The sequence below is a fragment of the Talpa europaea genome, assembly GCF_964194135.1.
Source record: "Talpa europaea genome assembly, chromosome: 16".
Taxonomy (NCBI): domain Eukaryota; kingdom Metazoa; phylum Chordata; class Mammalia; order Eulipotyphla; family Talpidae; genus Talpa; species Talpa europaea.
In genome coordinates, this window is record NC_140084.1 from 46,793,246 (window position 1) to 46,810,991 (window position 17,746).

The 17,746-nt window shown below is 57.2% G+C and overlaps 2 protein-coding genes across 2 annotated transcripts; one reads left to right on the forward strand and one right to left on the reverse strand.

Annotated features, from left to right (window-relative positions):
• Nucleotides 1-2,714: 2,714 nt before the first annotated feature.
• NTN5 (netrin 5) lies at nucleotides 2,715-8,203 on the reverse strand (the record flags this gene model as incomplete). Its single annotated transcript, XM_084256972.1, has 6 exons — nucleotides 2,715-3,127; nucleotides 4,394-4,474; nucleotides 4,683-4,736; nucleotides 5,166-5,315; nucleotides 5,532-5,720; nucleotides 7,573-8,203. 6 exons carry the CDS (start codon nucleotides 8,201-8,203, stop codon nucleotides 2,715-2,717), a joined length of 1,518 nt encoding a protein of 505 aa, XP_084113098.1.
• A 587-nt stretch (nucleotides 8,204-8,790) lies between these two features.
• On the forward strand, nucleotides 8,791-17,294 carry LOC311186085 (galactoside 2-alpha-L-fucosyltransferase SEC1-like; the record flags this gene model as incomplete). Its single annotated transcript, XM_084256973.1, has 5 exons — nucleotides 8,791-8,813; nucleotides 9,579-9,649; nucleotides 10,436-10,547; nucleotides 14,695-14,798; nucleotides 16,225-17,294. 5 exons carry the CDS (start codon nucleotides 8,791-8,793, stop codon nucleotides 17,292-17,294), a joined length of 1,380 nt encoding a protein of 459 aa, XP_084113099.1.
• Nucleotides 17,295-17,746: the final 452 nt, after the last annotated feature.

The window sequence follows — 17,746 nt, forward strand, 5'->3', positions numbered from 1 at the left end:
CTCTTTCCCTGTCACAATGATCAAGAATACCAGTAGATGCAATTGGTGTAGTAGCAAGATGTTAGATGCCTCTTAGCCTGGGTCCTTGTACAACTTTGTGGAAAACCACTTCTTGCTGACTTGTTCGGGACATATACCTAAGCAAGGAATCAACTTTCATTGTGTTAAATCAACAGAGCTAGCCTACCCTGACTAAGGGAGAGCTTCAATGAAGTATGGAACTAGCTTGCTATTATTTGAAGGAAGCTTGCAGGAGGTAAGGCCAGTTACATGATAGGAGTGGATCTTGTGGGACTTTGTAGAGCAAAGTAGAGACTTTGGATTTTATTCTGAGAGAGAAGGGAAGTCAACAGTTTTGAGCATACTACTTTCATGATCTGGGTTAGGTTTTTTTTTTTAGAGATTTATTTATTTATGCATACAAGAACTGGGGTGTAAGCCAGAGGTGTGGGGGGTAAGAGGATACACCAGAGAGAGCAGGGAGCAGAACAGGCAGATCTACTGAAATACACTGCTGAGGGGAGCAGCGGGTGAGACAGGAGAGGTCTGCTGCACCATGTGGGTTGCTCCCTGGACGGCTGGGGATTGAATTCATGCTGCAGTGACTGGCAATAGCTTGATAGCACTGTCTTTAACCCCTGCACCACCAGGAAGGCCCTGGCTTAGGTTTTATTTTTTTTTTTATAGAGGCATGTTTTTATTTATTTGTTTGTTTGTTTGTTTTGTTTATACATGCACGGGTACAGTCAGAAGCGCGGGAGGGTGAGAGAATTCACCAGAGCCAGAGCAGGGAGCAGAGCAGGCAGAAGGACCGAAGTACACTGCTGAGGGGAGCAGCGGGCGGCAGGAGAGGTCTGCGCGCCATGTGGGACCCTCCTCCGGTGGCCGGGGAGCAGCCGGGGATCGAACCGGCGCCGCAGAGGCCGCGCGCAGCTTCGCAACCCAGCGCTCTACCGCTGCGCCACCGGGGAGGCCCTCTGGCTTAGGTTTTAAAGCCCTTATCCTGTCTCCAAAGAAGACTGTAAGGGGGTAGCAGGGAGAGTGGTGTGCAGACTACTGCAATAAAAGAGGCAAATAGTGGTGATGGCTTGGACCAAGGTGGTAGTAATGGAGATGGTAAAAATGGTAGAATTATGAACATATTTAACAGTACACAGTTTGCTGTTGGACTGGATGTGAGGGCAGAGTGATGGAGTCGATGCCTAATTGAACTAGCTTCCAGAAAGGATGGAAAGAGCAAAGGAATAGAGTTTTGATGGACTAGAGAACACTTCTCATAAAATCCCTTGAAGACTCCTAAGTCCTGCTTCAGAGTTGCCTCCACCCAACTGACACCAAAGGCAAGCTTCTCTAGATATAAGATGTTATTGGTAGCTTGGGAGTCAGCCACCGCCTAAAGGCTATTTACTGCCTTTTTCAGTCCTATCAGGAGTTTACCCAGAACACTTATTTCCTGCAGGGCACAGATCTCTCTTCCCAGTACCCAATGAGGCTCTGACTCCCCATTGAGGCCCATTTTTCTGTCCACCCAAATGGACCTTAACTCATATCCCTTCCTTTGAGACTCCCTCAAAGTACTCTCTCAATGATTCTACCAAGGTCACCCAAATTTAAAACTGTGTTGTTGATTATAAGTACAGGAAGCAGAGGTCAGGGAAACAAGAAAGGTGCAAGGCCTCCCCAATCTTCCATTTCATAGCACTTATTACAGCTTCCTGCCTTTTTAGCCCCACACCTCTGGCCTGTTGCTAACCAACTATTGAGTGGGAATAGAGTTCTGCTCTGCATCAAATGCTGTCATTCCACTCTGTATCTCCAAATTGGCTATTCTCTCAGGAAAGTGTTAAGGCTATGCTTCAAAACCAGGTGAATGCCAGTTATAACTCTCAAATTTACTTCAAGAATCTTTATTCTTGGGCCTCCTTGGTGGCGCAGGGGTTAAGACACAACCTATGAAGCAATCCGCAGCCACTGCAGCACGAGTTCGATTCCCGGCTTGCCAGGGAGAAACCCACATGGCGGGACAGACCCCTCCTGTCTCGCCCGCTGCTCCCCTCAGCCGTGTACTTCGGTCTATCTGCCTGTTCTGTTCCCGGCTCTGTCTCTGGTGAATCCTCTCAAACCCCCCCCCCCCCCCGTCCCTGCATCTCTGGCCTGTACCCCAATTCTTGTATAAAAATAAATAAAGGTTTTTTTTAAAAAAAGAATCTTTATTCTTTTCTCAGAGACCACCCTGAGCCTCAGTAGGAACCAAACGGTCCAAAATCTGGAACTTTCTGGAAGCCTGGTAGTGCTATCCTTCCTTTTGGTATATTCCCCGCTTTTTCTAGCCACCTGATGCCTCAGGCTTTTGACCGATCGTCGGGCAACACGAATCTGCGCTTTCATTGGACTGGCCATTTGTCAGGGAGCACTGCCATACTTGGACTCTGCGATGGACTCAAGGCCTCCGTTTGCCTCTCAGAGACTCAGTCAGCACAAACCAGGGCTCTGTGGACAAAATTCCTCAAGATTTAAGACTTTATTGAGGGGAAAAAGCTACATGGCTCAACGGGCCAATTGTCCTAGTCAGGAACCAAAGGTCCTGCTTGAGGTGTGCGGCCTTTGGCTAACTATCCCTGGTGAGGCAGGATGTTGGCGCATGAGCGTGACGTCGGGGCTCTGCGCCCTCTCACTGGCTCTCCCGGACGCGCCATCGAGTGAGCAGGCTGCGCTCACGGTCCCGTCCAAGTGCTTTGACTGGCATTGGAGGCCGCCGAGCTGCGGCCTTGGTGCTTCGGCTCCAGCTCCGGGCTTGGTGTCACGCGGCAGCCTCCAGCGTGCGCCTCCCGCTGCCACCGCCGCAGCGGCTGGGCCCAGCTCGGCCTCCAGGGTAGCGCCAGGCCATGGCGGTCAAGGACTAGGCGCCTGGGGTCAGGACCGCCGGCCGAGCTGCCCAAGAGTAGGTAGTCGGCGCCGGGCCGCAGGCGCAAGCAGCCACAGGCCAAGTCGGCGCCTGGCACCCAGACGTCCTGGCTGCCACGGCGGACGGGCCACGCCCGCTGCTTGTACACGGCCATTACGCGCAAGGCCAGCCGCCACCACGCAGGGCCTGCCACCTCGGATGCCAGCACCTGGGCGCGGAGAACTGCAGGAGGGAAATGTCAGGACTGGGCGGTGGGGATCCTGGTGGTGTCAGTCCTGTCGGGGAAGGGCCGGGGACCTGAGGGTGGCCTTCCGGGTTGGTGTCAGTAAAGAGACAGACCTTGCACCTTTGGGGGTGAGAGGCTGAGAGTCTGGCCTCTGAGGGTGTGCAGATGGACGGGCCTGCTGGAGGAGACATTGTCAAGGGAAGGACGGTGGGATTGTGAGAGTGAAGTGGGGACTTGTGATTGGGACAGGGGAGCAATGGGAGTCTCCTCCAGAGGAGGGGCCCAGGAGCCTAAGATCTGTCAGGTGGTGCAAAAAGGAGCCATGGGGGGGGGGGTCATCATAAATAGAATTGATGGAAGCAGGACTTAATTAAAGTGGGAGTGACTAGGGGGACCCATGGGGAGCAGGTGTGTGGAAAGCAGAACATGCTGACCCAGGGGTCTTTAATATGGCAGGGTCAGAACATGTTAGGAACAGAGCCCTTAGAAAAGAGGGGTGCTGTGGAGGTAGGATTTGGGGATAGATTGGGGGAGACCAGAAGGCATCCAGTCCCTAGAACCCAAGATTTGAGGTCCTACTAATAGTGATTCAGAAAAATGTACCACTGAGGGAAGTGAGGTAAGATGTGTTGGGGGCAGGACTCTGGCTAGCAAGCTGGGTTTATGGAGCAGACCTCAGTGGGAGGTGTGGGGAGAAGGCTCCACAATGCAAGGCCTAGGACACTAGTCGCCACATGATGCTCCACAGGGAGGAGCGGTCACGGGATCCTGTACCATCGAGGGGAGTAGCGGCTTGGTTTGACTTCATGGGTTGGGCTGACCTCCAGAGAGAGCTGAGATATCTGAGCTCACAGGTCTGGGGATCATGGCACTGGTGTGGGCTGAGGAATTAGGGAGGCTCTGTGGGAGTGGGGCTAAGTTTCAGATATCTGGGACCCTGAAGGTGGAATAAAAGTGTCCAAGAGGGGCAGGAGAGGGCAGGGCCCATTTCATTCTCCCGTTCCCCTTTCTCCCACCCCCAGGAGGTTACCTCCCTCCGTCACAAAAGCACAAGAGAGTGAAACTGCAAGAACATGAGGAAACAGGAGATATAGGAAGGTAATGAACACCCCTCCCCAAAGCCCCTGCTCCCCATTTGTCTTCTGTCCCATTAGATTCCAGATTGGGAAGGGCCCTTCAGAGTCCAAAATCTTTTCCCATGTAAAATGAGAAAACTGAAGGCCAGAGTCATCTAGAGTGCAGCCCTTTCTCCCTTCACTCACCATAGTCCTGCTGGCAGTACCTCCGGAGGCTCATGTGTATCCTGGTGTCCGAGATATTGCAGTAGTTGTGACACTGAGGGTCTGGAGAGGGTCAGGCTGTCTGTGGCGGGCTCCTGAGCCCTGGGCCGCAGAGCCCTGCCCCTGCCCATCCCCTAAATCAGCTGGGAGGCCCAAACTGCCATCACTGAGCTCAACGGGCCATTTCCATTGGTGTCCCCTACCTGGGACCCCAGTCACCCCACCTTCCCTCTCCTTTGCTAGCAGGGGTCTCCAGCTAGCCCTGACTTACCAGTGCTGTAAGCACCAGGGGTTGTGGCAAGGGTGGTGGTTGCCTCTGGAATTCCTGTGAGAGACCAAAGGAGAAACTGAACCTCACCCCCCACCCCACACACCCACCCCTCCCCCAGGGTATCCAGGCATCTGAACCCCAAGTGTCTAGTCTCTTAAGGCAAACACTGTCCCGCTCCTCTCCCAGATATGGAGTCCGGTCCCTGGCTGCTGCTTATCTCAGACCTAGAAGAGGCGTCCAGGCCAAGCCTCCTCTCTCGGACCCAAGAGTCCAGGCCCCTAGCCTCTTTCTCCCCAAGACTGAGGAGTCCGGAATTTCAGTCCCACCTGGGAAGGGTGGTACTGAACCAACCAGAATTTGGCTCCAGCCTCATGCTGCCATGTCTCAGGGACCAAGCACTCAACCTACAGCCCCCCCCCAACCCCCGCAGGCCTGGCATGCCTCCTTCCTGCCCCCTTAGGACTTGTGACCCTCAGGACTCACTCTGGCAGGGCATCCTGGGGGAGCGGCTCTGCTCGTAGCCAGGACCACAGCGGTTGCAGGTTAGGCCGGTGACCCCCAACTTACAGGAGCATTGTCCGCTGGTCTGATTGCAGGTGCCTCCTATTGCCCCTATAGGGTGGCACTGGCAGGCTATGTGAGGAGAGGAGCTGGGAATGTGGGTGGCTGGACCTCAGGTACTCCCACCCAATTCCCCAGCCCCTTCTCCCTCAGGGTCCCCCACCCCAGTCTAGGCCCCCAGCCCCTCCTCCCTCAGGCCAGAAGTCCAAGCTCCACCCCTTCCTCCCCCAAACCCCAGTCTCTGGTCCTGCCTCCTGTTCCCTAAATCAGCCTTCAGGTTGCACTCACCCCTGCAAGCCTTGGGGCTGGTGATGGGCTGACTAGGATCCCTCCAGAAGCCTGGCTGGCAGTAGTGGCAGTGCCGCCCAGCTGTGTGGTGCCGGCACCTCTCACAAATGCCCCCACTCCGGCCCCCAGACAGCCTAAACAGCTCAGAGTTGAACCTGCAGCGGCGGGCATGCTGGTTGCAGGAGCAGGCTGGGAGCAAAATGGAGTGGGGTCACATCAGGCCTGGGCTTTCCCTTCCCAGGGTCCCAGCTTTCTCCCCACTCTCTCAGGAAAGGAAGTGAAGTGGGGTACAGTGTGAGAGGCTGTGGGGGCCCTGGGTCAGCCTGGGTCCCAAAACCTCTTCATCCTCAACTTTAACATGGGTGCACAGCCCTGAAGTGGGGTCAGCCCTGGGGAATGATGAGCCTCCTGAGTGAATGTGAGACGGGGGGTTGCTTAAGCAGAGGGGGTCTGGGGTGTGGTCAGAACCCTGAGTGCACGTCTTGTCTGTGTTCCTGGGGCAAGTACCTTCTTTCCTTAGCTCATTTCCTTTGTTGCAAGTGACATTTATAACAGTCTCTTCATGAGGTTTAAATGAAACTGAATAGAAAGTGACCCAGGGCCTGACACACCATGTGCCTGCTGGCTTAGAGCTTCCGCTGGCCAGGCCAGGGACCTTGAAGTGGTTCGCCATCCCTGCACTGTGTGAAATGGGCTACCCACACCCCCATTTTACAGACACAAACAGTGAGACGCAGAGAGGTGAAGTCACCTGCCCAAGGTAATACAGCTAAGGGTGGGCAGGGGCCAGATGGGAGGGAGGCCTCCTGACTGCAAGCTGCACTCAGCAATGTTTCTCATGGTTCTCGAATGAGGATTAGATAGTGAGCACATTTTCCTGGAGAACACTGATCAGGTTTTCTAAGCAGGCTGCTCTCAAGCCTTCCCACCTACTAGAACCACCTAGAACATCTGAGAACATCACAGATTCTGGCTCACCCGCAGGCTTCTGCTGGGCCCAGGGATCTGTCTGTCTAGCCAGTGTCCAGAGAGAGATGTGCTTAGGGGGTTCATTCTTTGGAGAGATTTGAGGAGACTTTTGGCTCAAGAAGTTTGAGAGGCCCAGAATGGGAGGTCTTGAGAGCCCAGAGGATCGTGGGGAGGCCTGGGACTGAGTCAGCAGAAAATAACCCCCTCTCTGAGCTGCAGTTTTCTCCTGCAGTGAGGACTGTTTCCTCCAGGGTGTTGATGGTGTCCGTCCAAGGTGGCAGTGCTACTCAGCTTGAGATTTGTGGGGAGAGTCACACTTGGGATTCTTTCTGACCAAGAAGAACCACTTCCCCTCTGGAAACCAGGTTGGGGGAAGGCTTCAGACTGCCAGGTCTGCAAAGCCCACAGCTTCCCCCATCTGCCCAGACCCTTCCCCATCACAACTCTGCTGGCGTCTTACCCAGGTGCAGAGGGCGTGTGCTGGTCCCTGAGGGACGGCGATCCCCACCCCCACACCCTGTCCAGCTCCAGGATGAACCCCACCCAACCCGCAGGCCACGTGAGTCTCCCCTCCTCCCTACAGGGCATCCAATCTGGCTGTGGGAATGGGCCACCAAACCGAGAGGCCCCATGGTGGTGGAGCAGGGGCCCCAGGAGGATGGTGGCCTCCAGAGAAGACTCCATGGGAATGAGGACAGAGTGGGGAGGCAGTGGGCTGGGGTACAAGTTAGTGACTGTGACATTGCAGGAAGTAGAGGAGGAGGAGGGGTGTGGGAGGAGAGAGAAGAACAGAGAGTGTGTGTGTGTGTGAGAGAGAGAGAGAGAGAGAGAGGAACAGAGTGTGTGAGTGTGTGTGTGTGTGTGTGTGTACACGCACGCATGCACGCTTATCTGTCCATGCAGTAAAGTTGCCTCTAGGACCTGGTGACTCAGTAGGCCCCTACACCAAGGGCTGCTGCTGGAGGTGGGAGCAGAGGCAGGACTGACCCGACAAGGGGCTGCTGGAAGATGGGAAAGCTCTGGTCTGGAGCACCATTGTGGGGAGAGGCATTGAGCGGGGCCCAGGACTCACGCAGACAAGGGTGAGGGTGCCGGGGCGTGGCGGGCCGCCAGGGCCAGTCGCGATGGGAAGGGCGGCAGCTCTCGCACCCGGGGCCTGTGGTGTGGTGACGGCAGCGGCAGCGGGGGGGCTGGGCGCGGGCAGCACAGCGAGCTGCGTGACCATGGCACTGGCAGCGGCCTCTCACTCCAGCTGCCGCCAGCCCTGCTGGGCCCCCAAACTCCACACGGAGGTGACTGGCCACCACGCTGGCCTTAGGGCCTGGAGGGACTCGGAAGGTCACCCGCTCAGGGCCCCCCAAGGCCCCAGGCCAGGCGGGTCTGCGCCACAGTGATCTCCAGGGACCTCTGGTGGCCCAGGCAGCAGAGAGGATAAGGGCTGGGGGTCCTGGGGTACAGAAGCGCAGACTGACGGATGTCACGAGGAAGGGGTCACCCAGAGCCAGGGTCAGGCTGCCATTGCAGGTGGGCCGGAGACCAGGGTCTGTCCCCAGGGAGAGAGTGCAAGCCTGGGGACAGGAGGCCACCAGGCCTGCCAGCTGGGTCACTGGTGGGAGGCAGAAGCGGGGGCGGCCCCCTGGATGGTAACAGGGGTCAGCGGTGGCCTGGCTCAGGAGGAGCAAGAGAGCAAAGGTCACGGGCATGGTCCCAACAGAGGCCAGTATACCTGCAGAGGAGAGCAGTGGCTGGGGTCGGGCTGCATGCGGAGGCTCCACCCCTCTCCGAGGCTCCTTGAGGAACCCTGTTCCACCCCAGCCCTGCCAGGCCCCCTCCCCGGCTGCTTCTAAGCGAGGAAAATAGTTCCATCTGGGGAGAATTACTGTTTACATAACCCAGAGGGGAAAGAACGCAAGCAAAATTGAGAATTTTGCCTGAACTAATCCGCAGCTTAACACCCCAGAGCTCTCCTTCAGTGTCGAGGGGCAGGGGGCCCTGGGGAGACCTGGGGGACAGTTGGGGAAGCCTAGAGAGGACACAAGGGGGGGGGGCAGAGAGCGGGCCTGGGCCCTGGAGGGGGAGGTAGAGACAGATGAAGACCGGCCGCAAAGAAATAGAAAAAGGGCCAAAGTCCAGACAGCAAAGACAGACAAAGGGAGAAGAAGCAGCACAAGCAGGGCCAGGGCCAGGGCCAGGCAAGGGAAGGAACCATGATGCCAGAGGGGTGGCCAGGGAGGCTGGGAGGCTGAGACAAATAGAGGCAGCACACCCAGCGTCCACAGGCTTTGGGGGGATGGGGTCCAGACTATCAGGCAGGTGGGCGCAGAGACGCCCTGGGGAGCAGAAAGAGAACAGACGCAGAAAGCAGGGCCTGGCAGGCTGGGAGTGGGGCGGGGGTGGGGGGGCAGAGGGGAAGGGCTAAGTGGGTTGCCCGGCGGCGGATCAGAAGCTGGAGGCCAGGCCCCGGCCCACCCGGATCAGAGCGAGGCCCTTTCCCACGTGGGGGCCTAACCTTGTTCTCCACACCCAGGGCACGGAGGGGATTATCACCAAACAGCCAGCCTCCCTGCCACCCACCCCCAACCCCACCCGCCTTTAACCCTTTCCCACCCGGGTACAAAGCCCGGAGAGCCATGCTAAGGGACCAGATAGGGATTTGGGGGTGCTGGGAGCCTGAGGACGGCTGGGGAGTGGGTACAGAGTCCCTGTGGGCCTGGGCAGCGGGTGCTGGGTACAGGGTCCCTGTGGGCTGTGTGCTTAGATTTCTCGTAATTCAGTCCCCTGCCTGCCACTCTAGGCTTCTCCCTAGGGATCAGAGCCCCCACTTTATGTACCCATTCACAGGTCCCCAGAGAAGACAGAAGAACAGATACTGGGGGTGGCAGCTGTTGAGAGAGGAGCGAAGCAGGCAGGACAGGGAGAGCCAGGAGCCCAGACGTACGGGGGCCAGAAGACCGGAACCCGGGGTGGCAGGAGCCAGGAAGGACTGCCACTGAAATGGCCCTCCCCTTGGGCCTCAGCCCTGAGAAGGAGCTCATTCAGGCCTGGGAGCCTCACGTCATTCTGGTCCCCGGTGCCCAGGCCCCTGGCTCTGAAGCTGGAACGCAGCCCCACCGGGAACTGGGAGTGCATGAGGCACCTGGGGGTGCAAGGTGGGGCCCCATACTCCCCTAGTCTGACCACTCAGACCCCGGTGTCCCCACTGCAGTTGCCCTGTGCAGAGACCGCCTCCTCCTGATCCAGAGGAAGGGCATAGCCCTCGCCCCTCCCCAGGAGCCCAGGGCGCCATTTTGCGCTCCCGTGGCGGGCATTTCCAGGCGCCCTCAGCACCACCCTGGTTAGTGAGCGGCCCCCATCCCCACTCCTCCCTTCCAGCCTAAGTGACTCCTTGGGGCACCACTTTCTGGCCCTTAATACCTTGGCTGACTCGACCGAGTCTCCCAGCCTTCCTGGGGAACCCAGAAGTCGGCCCTTGCCACTGGGGAACCCGGAGACGTGTCCCCAGCCTCCGCCCTTCTGGGGACTGGAGCCCCTCTACTCCAAGCCCCCTTTAAGAAGCAGAACTGCCTGTGCTCCCACCAAACCCGCAGTGAGGCCCGGTGCCTGGGTAGCATGGGGGTCCACATGGGAACCAGGCTCCTTTCCCCAGCTTTTGGGCATGCACCCCACCCACCATTCACCCCTAAACTGGGCCAAACCTGTGCCCAAGAAGAGAGCGTCCTCTGGAATCAGTTCCTCGAGTGGAAGCAAGTCCTGCCCTCCCGCAGGAGCCAGCGGCAGTGTGGGCTCTGGGGCGTGCGTGGCGAGTGGCTGCTCTCAGGCCCCAGGCTCGTGGGGGTTCTGGGCGGGAGCTCCGAGCAGAGCCTGAAGAATCCAACACCACCAGGGCGCCCCCCACCCCCAATCCCCTCACCAACAGCAGCCTGCTCTCTCTGCAGGGACCCCTGCCAGTCACACTACCCCCAACCGGGTGGGACTTGAGAGCCGGAGCCCCCGGGGGGCCCGCAGCCAGACAGCCCCAAGCAGCCTGGCCCAGGAGGATGAAGGCAGGTAGGACTGGACAAGGGCCGGATGGGCTTCTGGGTCTGGGATCCCACTCGGCTCATGCTCGCACTCACACCACTGCCCCACCCACTCCCAGCTCCGAGCTCCCCCACCAGCAGCTGCTGATCGGGCAGGGGCTGACCTGCCCAGGCAGTCGGGACTGCTCACACTGAGGTGGCACTTGGCCACTGGCTGTGGGACCCCAGTCTGCCCCTTCACCCTTCTGGAACCTTCTATCGACTGTGACTTAACCAAGCGTCAAGGTCAGTCCCTCGCTGTAACACTCTGCTCTTGGAAGGGTCCCACCTCCCCAGGAAGCTTATAGCTTGGGGGCACTTCCTAAGGTGGTGAGGAAGGAGGTGGCAAGAATTCCTAGGACCTCCGTAGTTCCAGGGCTGCAGGGAGAAAGCTGGGATCCCCATTAGGGAGAAGCTCAAAGCTAGTCTTCTCATGGCCCGTTTCCCATGGCCGACAATACCTCAATCAAGAAATTTTCACAAGAATGTCCCTGTCAGATCTGTCACGCTCCCCAGTAGTTTTGACTCAAAAAAATCATGTTTTTCCATCTCTTCTCACTGAGTAAAGCCAGGGCTGCGGGAGGAGGGGGCACAATGTTTGCTGCTGTGGCCTTGAGTGCTTGTATTTTCAGACAAGGACCGATCCTGGCAAGCACTTGGGGACCCACTGCCCGGAGCTTTGAGGGGGTGTGTGTGTTGGGGGCGGGTGTAGGGGAGCACAGCCAAGGCTTCTGCTTGCATATTGGGGTGGGGGGCCAGCCTGGTGAGAACCAGGACAGGGACATGGCTTTGAAAATAAGCCACGAGGAGTAATTAACAGCAAAAGAAAGGGATTGGGGGGCAGAGAGACACCCCCAAATCAGAGGGGTATATGGGATCCCCGTGCTGGTGGGGCAAAACCAGGGGATATCGCCTCAAAAGAAGTCACAAGTGATGAAATAAGCTGATAGGGAAGTGCATGGGTGCAGGATGCTGCAGGAGTGGGGAGATAAGGATGAGCCTGGCGAGCGACCTAGGCAGAGGGGACAGCCAGAGCAGGGGTTAGTTTTATTGCCAGAGAAAATTCAGAAAGGAAGTTTCTGTCTGGCGGTATTCCCCACCATCCCCACCATCCCCCCCCCCCTCCTGGGACTAGAAGATTCTTAAGCTAATGATACCCAGCGGGGAGTGTTGTTCTTCACTTCTTTCTTTCTTTTTTTTTTCAAATATTTATTTATTTATTTATTTATTTATACAAGCACTGGGTACAGTCAGAAGCGCGGGAGGGTGAGAGAATTCACCAGAGCCAGAGCGGGGAGCAGAGCAGGCAGAAGGACCGAAGTACACTGCTGAGGGGAGCAGCAGGCGGCAGGAGAGGTCTGCGCACGCCATGTGGGACCCTCACCCAGTGGGTGGCGGGGGATCAAACTGGTGCTGCAGAGGCTGCGGGCAGCTTCACAGCCCAGTGCTCAACTGCTGAGCCACCAGGGGAGGTCCTATTCTTCACTTCTGTTCTTAATAGCCTGAGCTCCCTGGGGCAATTAACACCCCAAAGATACCTGGGGAGCAAGGAATGGTGGGGTAGGAGATATTGCAGCTGAGGGGAAAAAATCCAATTTTTTTTCTTTTTTATAGAGGCATGTTTTTATTTATTTATTTGTTTGTTTGTTTGTTTGTTTTGTTTATACCGGCACTGGGTACAGTCAGAAGCGCGGGAGGGTGAGAGAATTCGCCAGAGCGGGGAGCAGAACAGGCAGAAGGACCGAAGTACACTGCTGAGGGGAGCAGCGGGCGGCAGGAGAGGTCTGCACGCCATGTGGGACCCTCCTCTGGTGGCACGGGAGCAGCCAGGGATCGAACTGGTGCTGCAGAGACCGTGGGCTTCGCTCAACCGCTGCGCCACCGGGGAGGCCCCCAATTTTTTTTTTCTTGTAAGGAGACTTTCATTTTTGCCAGGAGGATAGTGGGGGTGGGGGGTGGCACAGTGTTCCTCAAATATTGGCCACCTTCACCCTCACAATGCTCTAGAAAAGAGCCAGGACCTCTGAGGGGTGGTACCTCTCTGAGGTGAGCTCAGCAGAGTAGGACTCACAGCTCCAGGCTTCCAGGGATTCTTTATCCCCACCCCCACAACCCAGCAATTACAGAGGCCCCATGGAGCCGGGCAGGCCCAACCCCATGTGGAACTGGATGGAGAGTGCGCTCCCTCAGGACAGTCTTGAAAAGTCCAGGACAGTAATTGAGAGCTCAGATTTCAGAACCACACTGCCTGGGTGCAGACCCAGCCTCCACCTCTCTCCTTGCTGTGTGACCTAAAGCTAGTGTCTTAACATCTCTGTGCCTTAGGTTCCTTGTCTGTTTTATGAACCTAAAAGACTGTTTTCCTCACATTCTCTTGAGAACTCAATGAGCAAAGACAGACCTACAGTCTCATGTCTGAAAGGAACTCTTTTGGCTAGAGGTGTTTTAGAACCTTCTGTCTATATTTTGGCATTGTGGGTAACGAGTCCACATATTAGGAAACGGCTTCCCCACCCGCTGGTGGAGTCTGGGCAGCATCCTTGTCTCTGCAGCAAAACACCCAGGCGCTCACACAAACAGAAACCAAGCCTACAAATTCAGCTTGGGTTAGACTCCTGTCTTTAGCAAGACGGCCCATAAAGAATTGTGGAGCGGAAGGGGAAGCCTGGCCTGAGGCGGGAGGAAAGGGAGGAAGGTCAGCCTGGATCTAGCTCTTGGCATTTTACTTGGTTAGGCCATGGAGGGCCAGCAGAGGGAGCCTGCGAGGCTCCCGGACGCAGCGAGGCAGGGTCAGAGCTTGATTCACAGAGCAGCTGAGTGCAAAATGGCCCGGTGGGTGCCCTGTTCAAACGGATTGAGACTTTCTAGAACAGAGCATTAAGCCTAGCGCTGGGCCCTTTTGAGCGTGCCTCATGGGACTGCACGGAGGTGGCGCTGCAGGGCGGTCCTGTCAAAAAAGACAAAATTCAACTGAGCAAATGCTCAAGATCTTACTCTTTTCCTCAGTCGATCATGCATCAGGCAGCCTCTCCTCCCTCTAGCAGGTAGAAAGGAGCCACAAACGCTGCAGGAAATGAAAGGTGTTTCTAGGGCGGAAGGAAGCAGGAACAAGGAAGCTAAAGTAACAACTGGCAGGTTGGTGGGGACAAGGGGCGGACAGGGGTCTGGCAGGTAGGTTACCTCAAAGATCACAACTTCATCATAGACCGGTTTTAAAATTCCTTCTCTGGGAGAGGCCAAACTGTCAGTCTAACCTTGGTGACATGGAACTTAGCACTGTAGCCCAGGCCCTGCCCCAGCTTTGGGACCTGCCTGGGGCTCCTCTGGGTGGAGTGAACTGGCCAGACACTGAAGCCCAAGTCCTTCATGCAGCAGCCCAGACAGGACCTGGGCTGGGCAGGCGACATGAAAACTGTGGGCACAGGACTGTTCCCAGCCCAGTGAGAAGCGGGACTCAGAGGCAGACTGCATTTGCTCTTCAGAAACTAAAGCATTAGGACCTTTCTTGTGCTCCTGGACAGGAAATGAGATGTTGTACTAAGTCCTCAGGTGGCAAGAGCCAGCGGGCCTCCCTGGGGACCTGTGTTAAACATGTCGCATTCAAGGGGCGCCCAAAGAGGGCAGAGGAATAAAGTGAGGAACTCTGGGATGGAGGAGGAGGAGAGCTGAGGCAAGGCCCACAGAACCCGAATGTTTAAAGGGAAGGGGAAAGTGGGGACCTGGAGGGGAGGCCTGATGAGGGAGAGTAGGGTCCACGCAGCATTTCTGCATGAGCCTTGGGACTCCTGAGCTGCCGCCACTGCACTGGCCTCAGGAAACCCACAGATGGATGGTGGAGACTGGGGCAGAGGAGAGGAGAAGGTTGGACAGGAGGCATCAGAGACCAGCGTAGACTGAAAAGGCCACTTCTGGGAACACTCAGAGGGAAGCAGTCCTCGAAGGGGCTGACCCCACCTGACCAGGAAGGGGAGATTGATGAGAGCCCGGAGGAGCTGGCCAGACGCGGAGATGACCTGGGTGGGCCTCCGGTGTGTAGGCTCCAGGCTGAGGTGCCACTGGCACCCACTGTGACCACAAACGCAGACCTCGGCACGGTTGTCAGGAGACAGATGAGCCAGGCCCTGCCTGTGCTGTAGGTGGGCAGGGAAGGAGGTGGCTGCTATGGACAGGGGCCTGCAGTTCCTGGGGCTGCAGAGCCTAGACGTGCCCAAGATCCTCAGTTCCACTCACGGGCCCACAGGTCCACAAGGATATCTGTGCACACTGCTCACAGCAGCCACGCTCGCCGCAGCCCGAAAGCAGAGCCGGCCCAAATGTCTTCCATCCGACAAACTGATGGGCAGAAGGAGGCATCCACACAAGGAATGTCAGTGGGACAGGCAGAGCGGTCAGTGGCGGACTGAGCTGAGCCGCGGGGCGGTGAGCCCGGAAACTGAGCTGTGTGGAAGCAGCCAGCCAGTCCCAAGAGCACCAGGCCAGAATCCGTTTCTGCGAAGCAGACACAGAGACCAACCCACGGAGACAGAAATGGGCCTGTTGGAGGGAGGCGGTGGGGAGGATGGGAAGGTTGGGGGAAGGACAGCTGAGGGGTGGGGTGCAGGGTTTCTTTGGGGTGGGGGTGATAAGCATCTCCCAGGATTAATTGAGGGTGGCACAGCGCTAAGTAGACTAAAAACCACTCACTTGTAGATGTTACATGAGTGAATTGTATGACGTTTAAATTCATCTCTAAATGTTGTGGGTGCCCCTTCCAAAAAGAAGGGTACACGGAAGGCCTAAAGATAAAAAACTAGGGCCTCCCTGGTGGCGCAGGGTTTAAGTCACAGCACTATGAAGCTACCACCAGCCGCTGCAGCATGAGTTCCATCCCCAGCCAGGGAGGTGACCCACATGGTGCAGCAGACCTCTCCTGTCTCCCCGCTGCTCCCCTCAGCAGTGTATTTCATCAGTCTGCCTGTTCTGTTCACCACTCTGTCTCTGGTGAATCCTCTTACCTCCTGCACCTCTGGCCTGCACCCCAGTTCTTGTATGCATAAATTTAAAAAAATTCTTTAAAATAAAAAACTATAGTTGCACATATGGCAGCGCAGAGAGGATGTCTCAGAGGCACACTGGAATGGCCTGTCCTTGGTCCAGAGGACACAGGTCATTTCTGCCCATGGATGGCAGCCACAGGCCTGCCCCGATTCCAGAGAAAAAGCACCAAAGACTGTGTGGGGTCCACCACTGCCACTGACTATCACCTAGCCCTTTCCATGGCTGGTGCTAAGGTCAACCCTATTTTACAGAAGAGGACGCTGAGGCCCAGGGATTGCCCAGCCAGCAGGAGGCAGAGCCTGGGCTGTCCCGCCTCAGACCTGGAGCTCTCATCCTCCGCTCACACTGTGCCACCCTCATAGACTGCACTCCCTGGGCAAGGCTGAAGGAATAGATACCCTAGAAGGATTTATTCAGACACTTGACCCTGCTATCCCAAGAATGTTACAGAAGTTACCTCTGTAATCCTATGAGGTAATTCTGAAGGGCTGGGCCACAGGCATGACTGTTCCTGCTGGTAAAATGCAATCCAGGGTTGGCACTTCTATAAGGTTCCACCTGATCATCCCTACCTCAAACTTGAGGAAACTGGGTTTCTCCTGTCTTATTTGCCTTTTTCCTCTCCACAGCAGGCCTGAGATTCTGGGCCACCTGCCGGTCCTCTGTCTGCTTCCTCATCTTCATCTTCCTGATGTCCACTCTCTTCCACTGCCACCAGCGCCTGGCTCAGGTGCCCAGCCCCTGGGCCTCCCCGGCCCGTGTGGCCCTGGTCCCCAGATACCTGGCCCAGGAGGGCATGTTCACCATCAATTCCAGAGGGCGCCTGGGGAACCAGATGGGCCAGTATGCCACGCTGTACGCCCTGGCCAAGACGAACGGGCGGCCCGCCTTCATCCCGGCCCAGATGCACCGCACGCTGGCGCCCATCTTCAGGATCAGCCTGCCGGTCCTGCACGACGCCACGGCCAGCAGCATCCCCTGGCGGAACTACCACCTGAACGACTGGATGGAGGAGCAGTACCGCCACATCCAGGGCGACTACGTGCGCCTCACCGGCTACCCCTGCTCCTGGACCTTCTACCACCACCTCCACGATGAGATCCTCCGCGAGTTCACCCTGCACGACCACGTGCGGGAGGAGGCGCAGCGGTTCCTGCGCGGCCTGCGGGTGAACGGCAGCCGGCCCAGCACCTTCGTGGGGGTCCACGTGCGCCGCGGGGACTACGTGCAGGTCATGCCCAGGGTGTGGAAGGGCGTGGTGGCGGATCCGGGCTACCTGCGGCGGGCCCTGGCCTGGTTCCGGGCGCGCTACCGCGCCGCGGTCTTCGTGGTCTCCAGCGACGACATGCCCTGGTGCCGCCGGAACATCGACCGCTCCCTCCGGGACGTAGTGCTCGCGGGCAGCGGCCGCCAGGGCTCGCCCGCCAGGGACTTCGCCCTGCTCACGCAGTGCAACCACAGCGTCATCACCGTGGGCACCTTCGGCATCTGGGCGGCCTACCTGACGGGTGGGCACACCGTCTACCTGGCCAATTACACTTTGCCCGACTCCCCCTTCCGCTGGATCTTCAGGCCGGAAGCGGCCTTCCTGCCAGAGTGGGTGGGCATCGCGGCTGACCTAGGCCTGGCGGGAGATAGACTCCTCTGGCCCCCCAAGCCCCTCCTCACCCCCGCCCACACAGGCAGAGAGTTGGGGTGAGGGGCATGCAGCGCCTGGGCCCGGGATCAAGATTCTTGAATTTAAAGCCAGATTCTTCTGCTGCCCACCTGGTGACCTCTGACAACTGGCTTAACCTCTTTGTGCTTACTCTGCCCCCTGAAAAGTGAACCTCACAGAGAACTTGCTTACTCAGCTCTTGGGAGCACCAGAGGAATTGGCTTAGTGGCACTCGTTGTGTGTATGGGGGGGTACTGGCCCACGTGGGGCTGGTGCACCCTGAACCTTTTCATTGCTTTAAGGTGCTTTTGTCCTCTCCTTTGTAGGTCCAGAGGCAGGTTCCCTGTCCTCAGGTGAAGGGGAACTCAGTGTGTGTGTTTAGTAGCTAAGAATTCAGGCTTTGGGGTACATGAGACCTTATCCTGAATGAATATAGGGGATGAACCTGGGGGGGAGGGGCACATCCCTAAAACTGAGGAGACAGGTATTGAGCC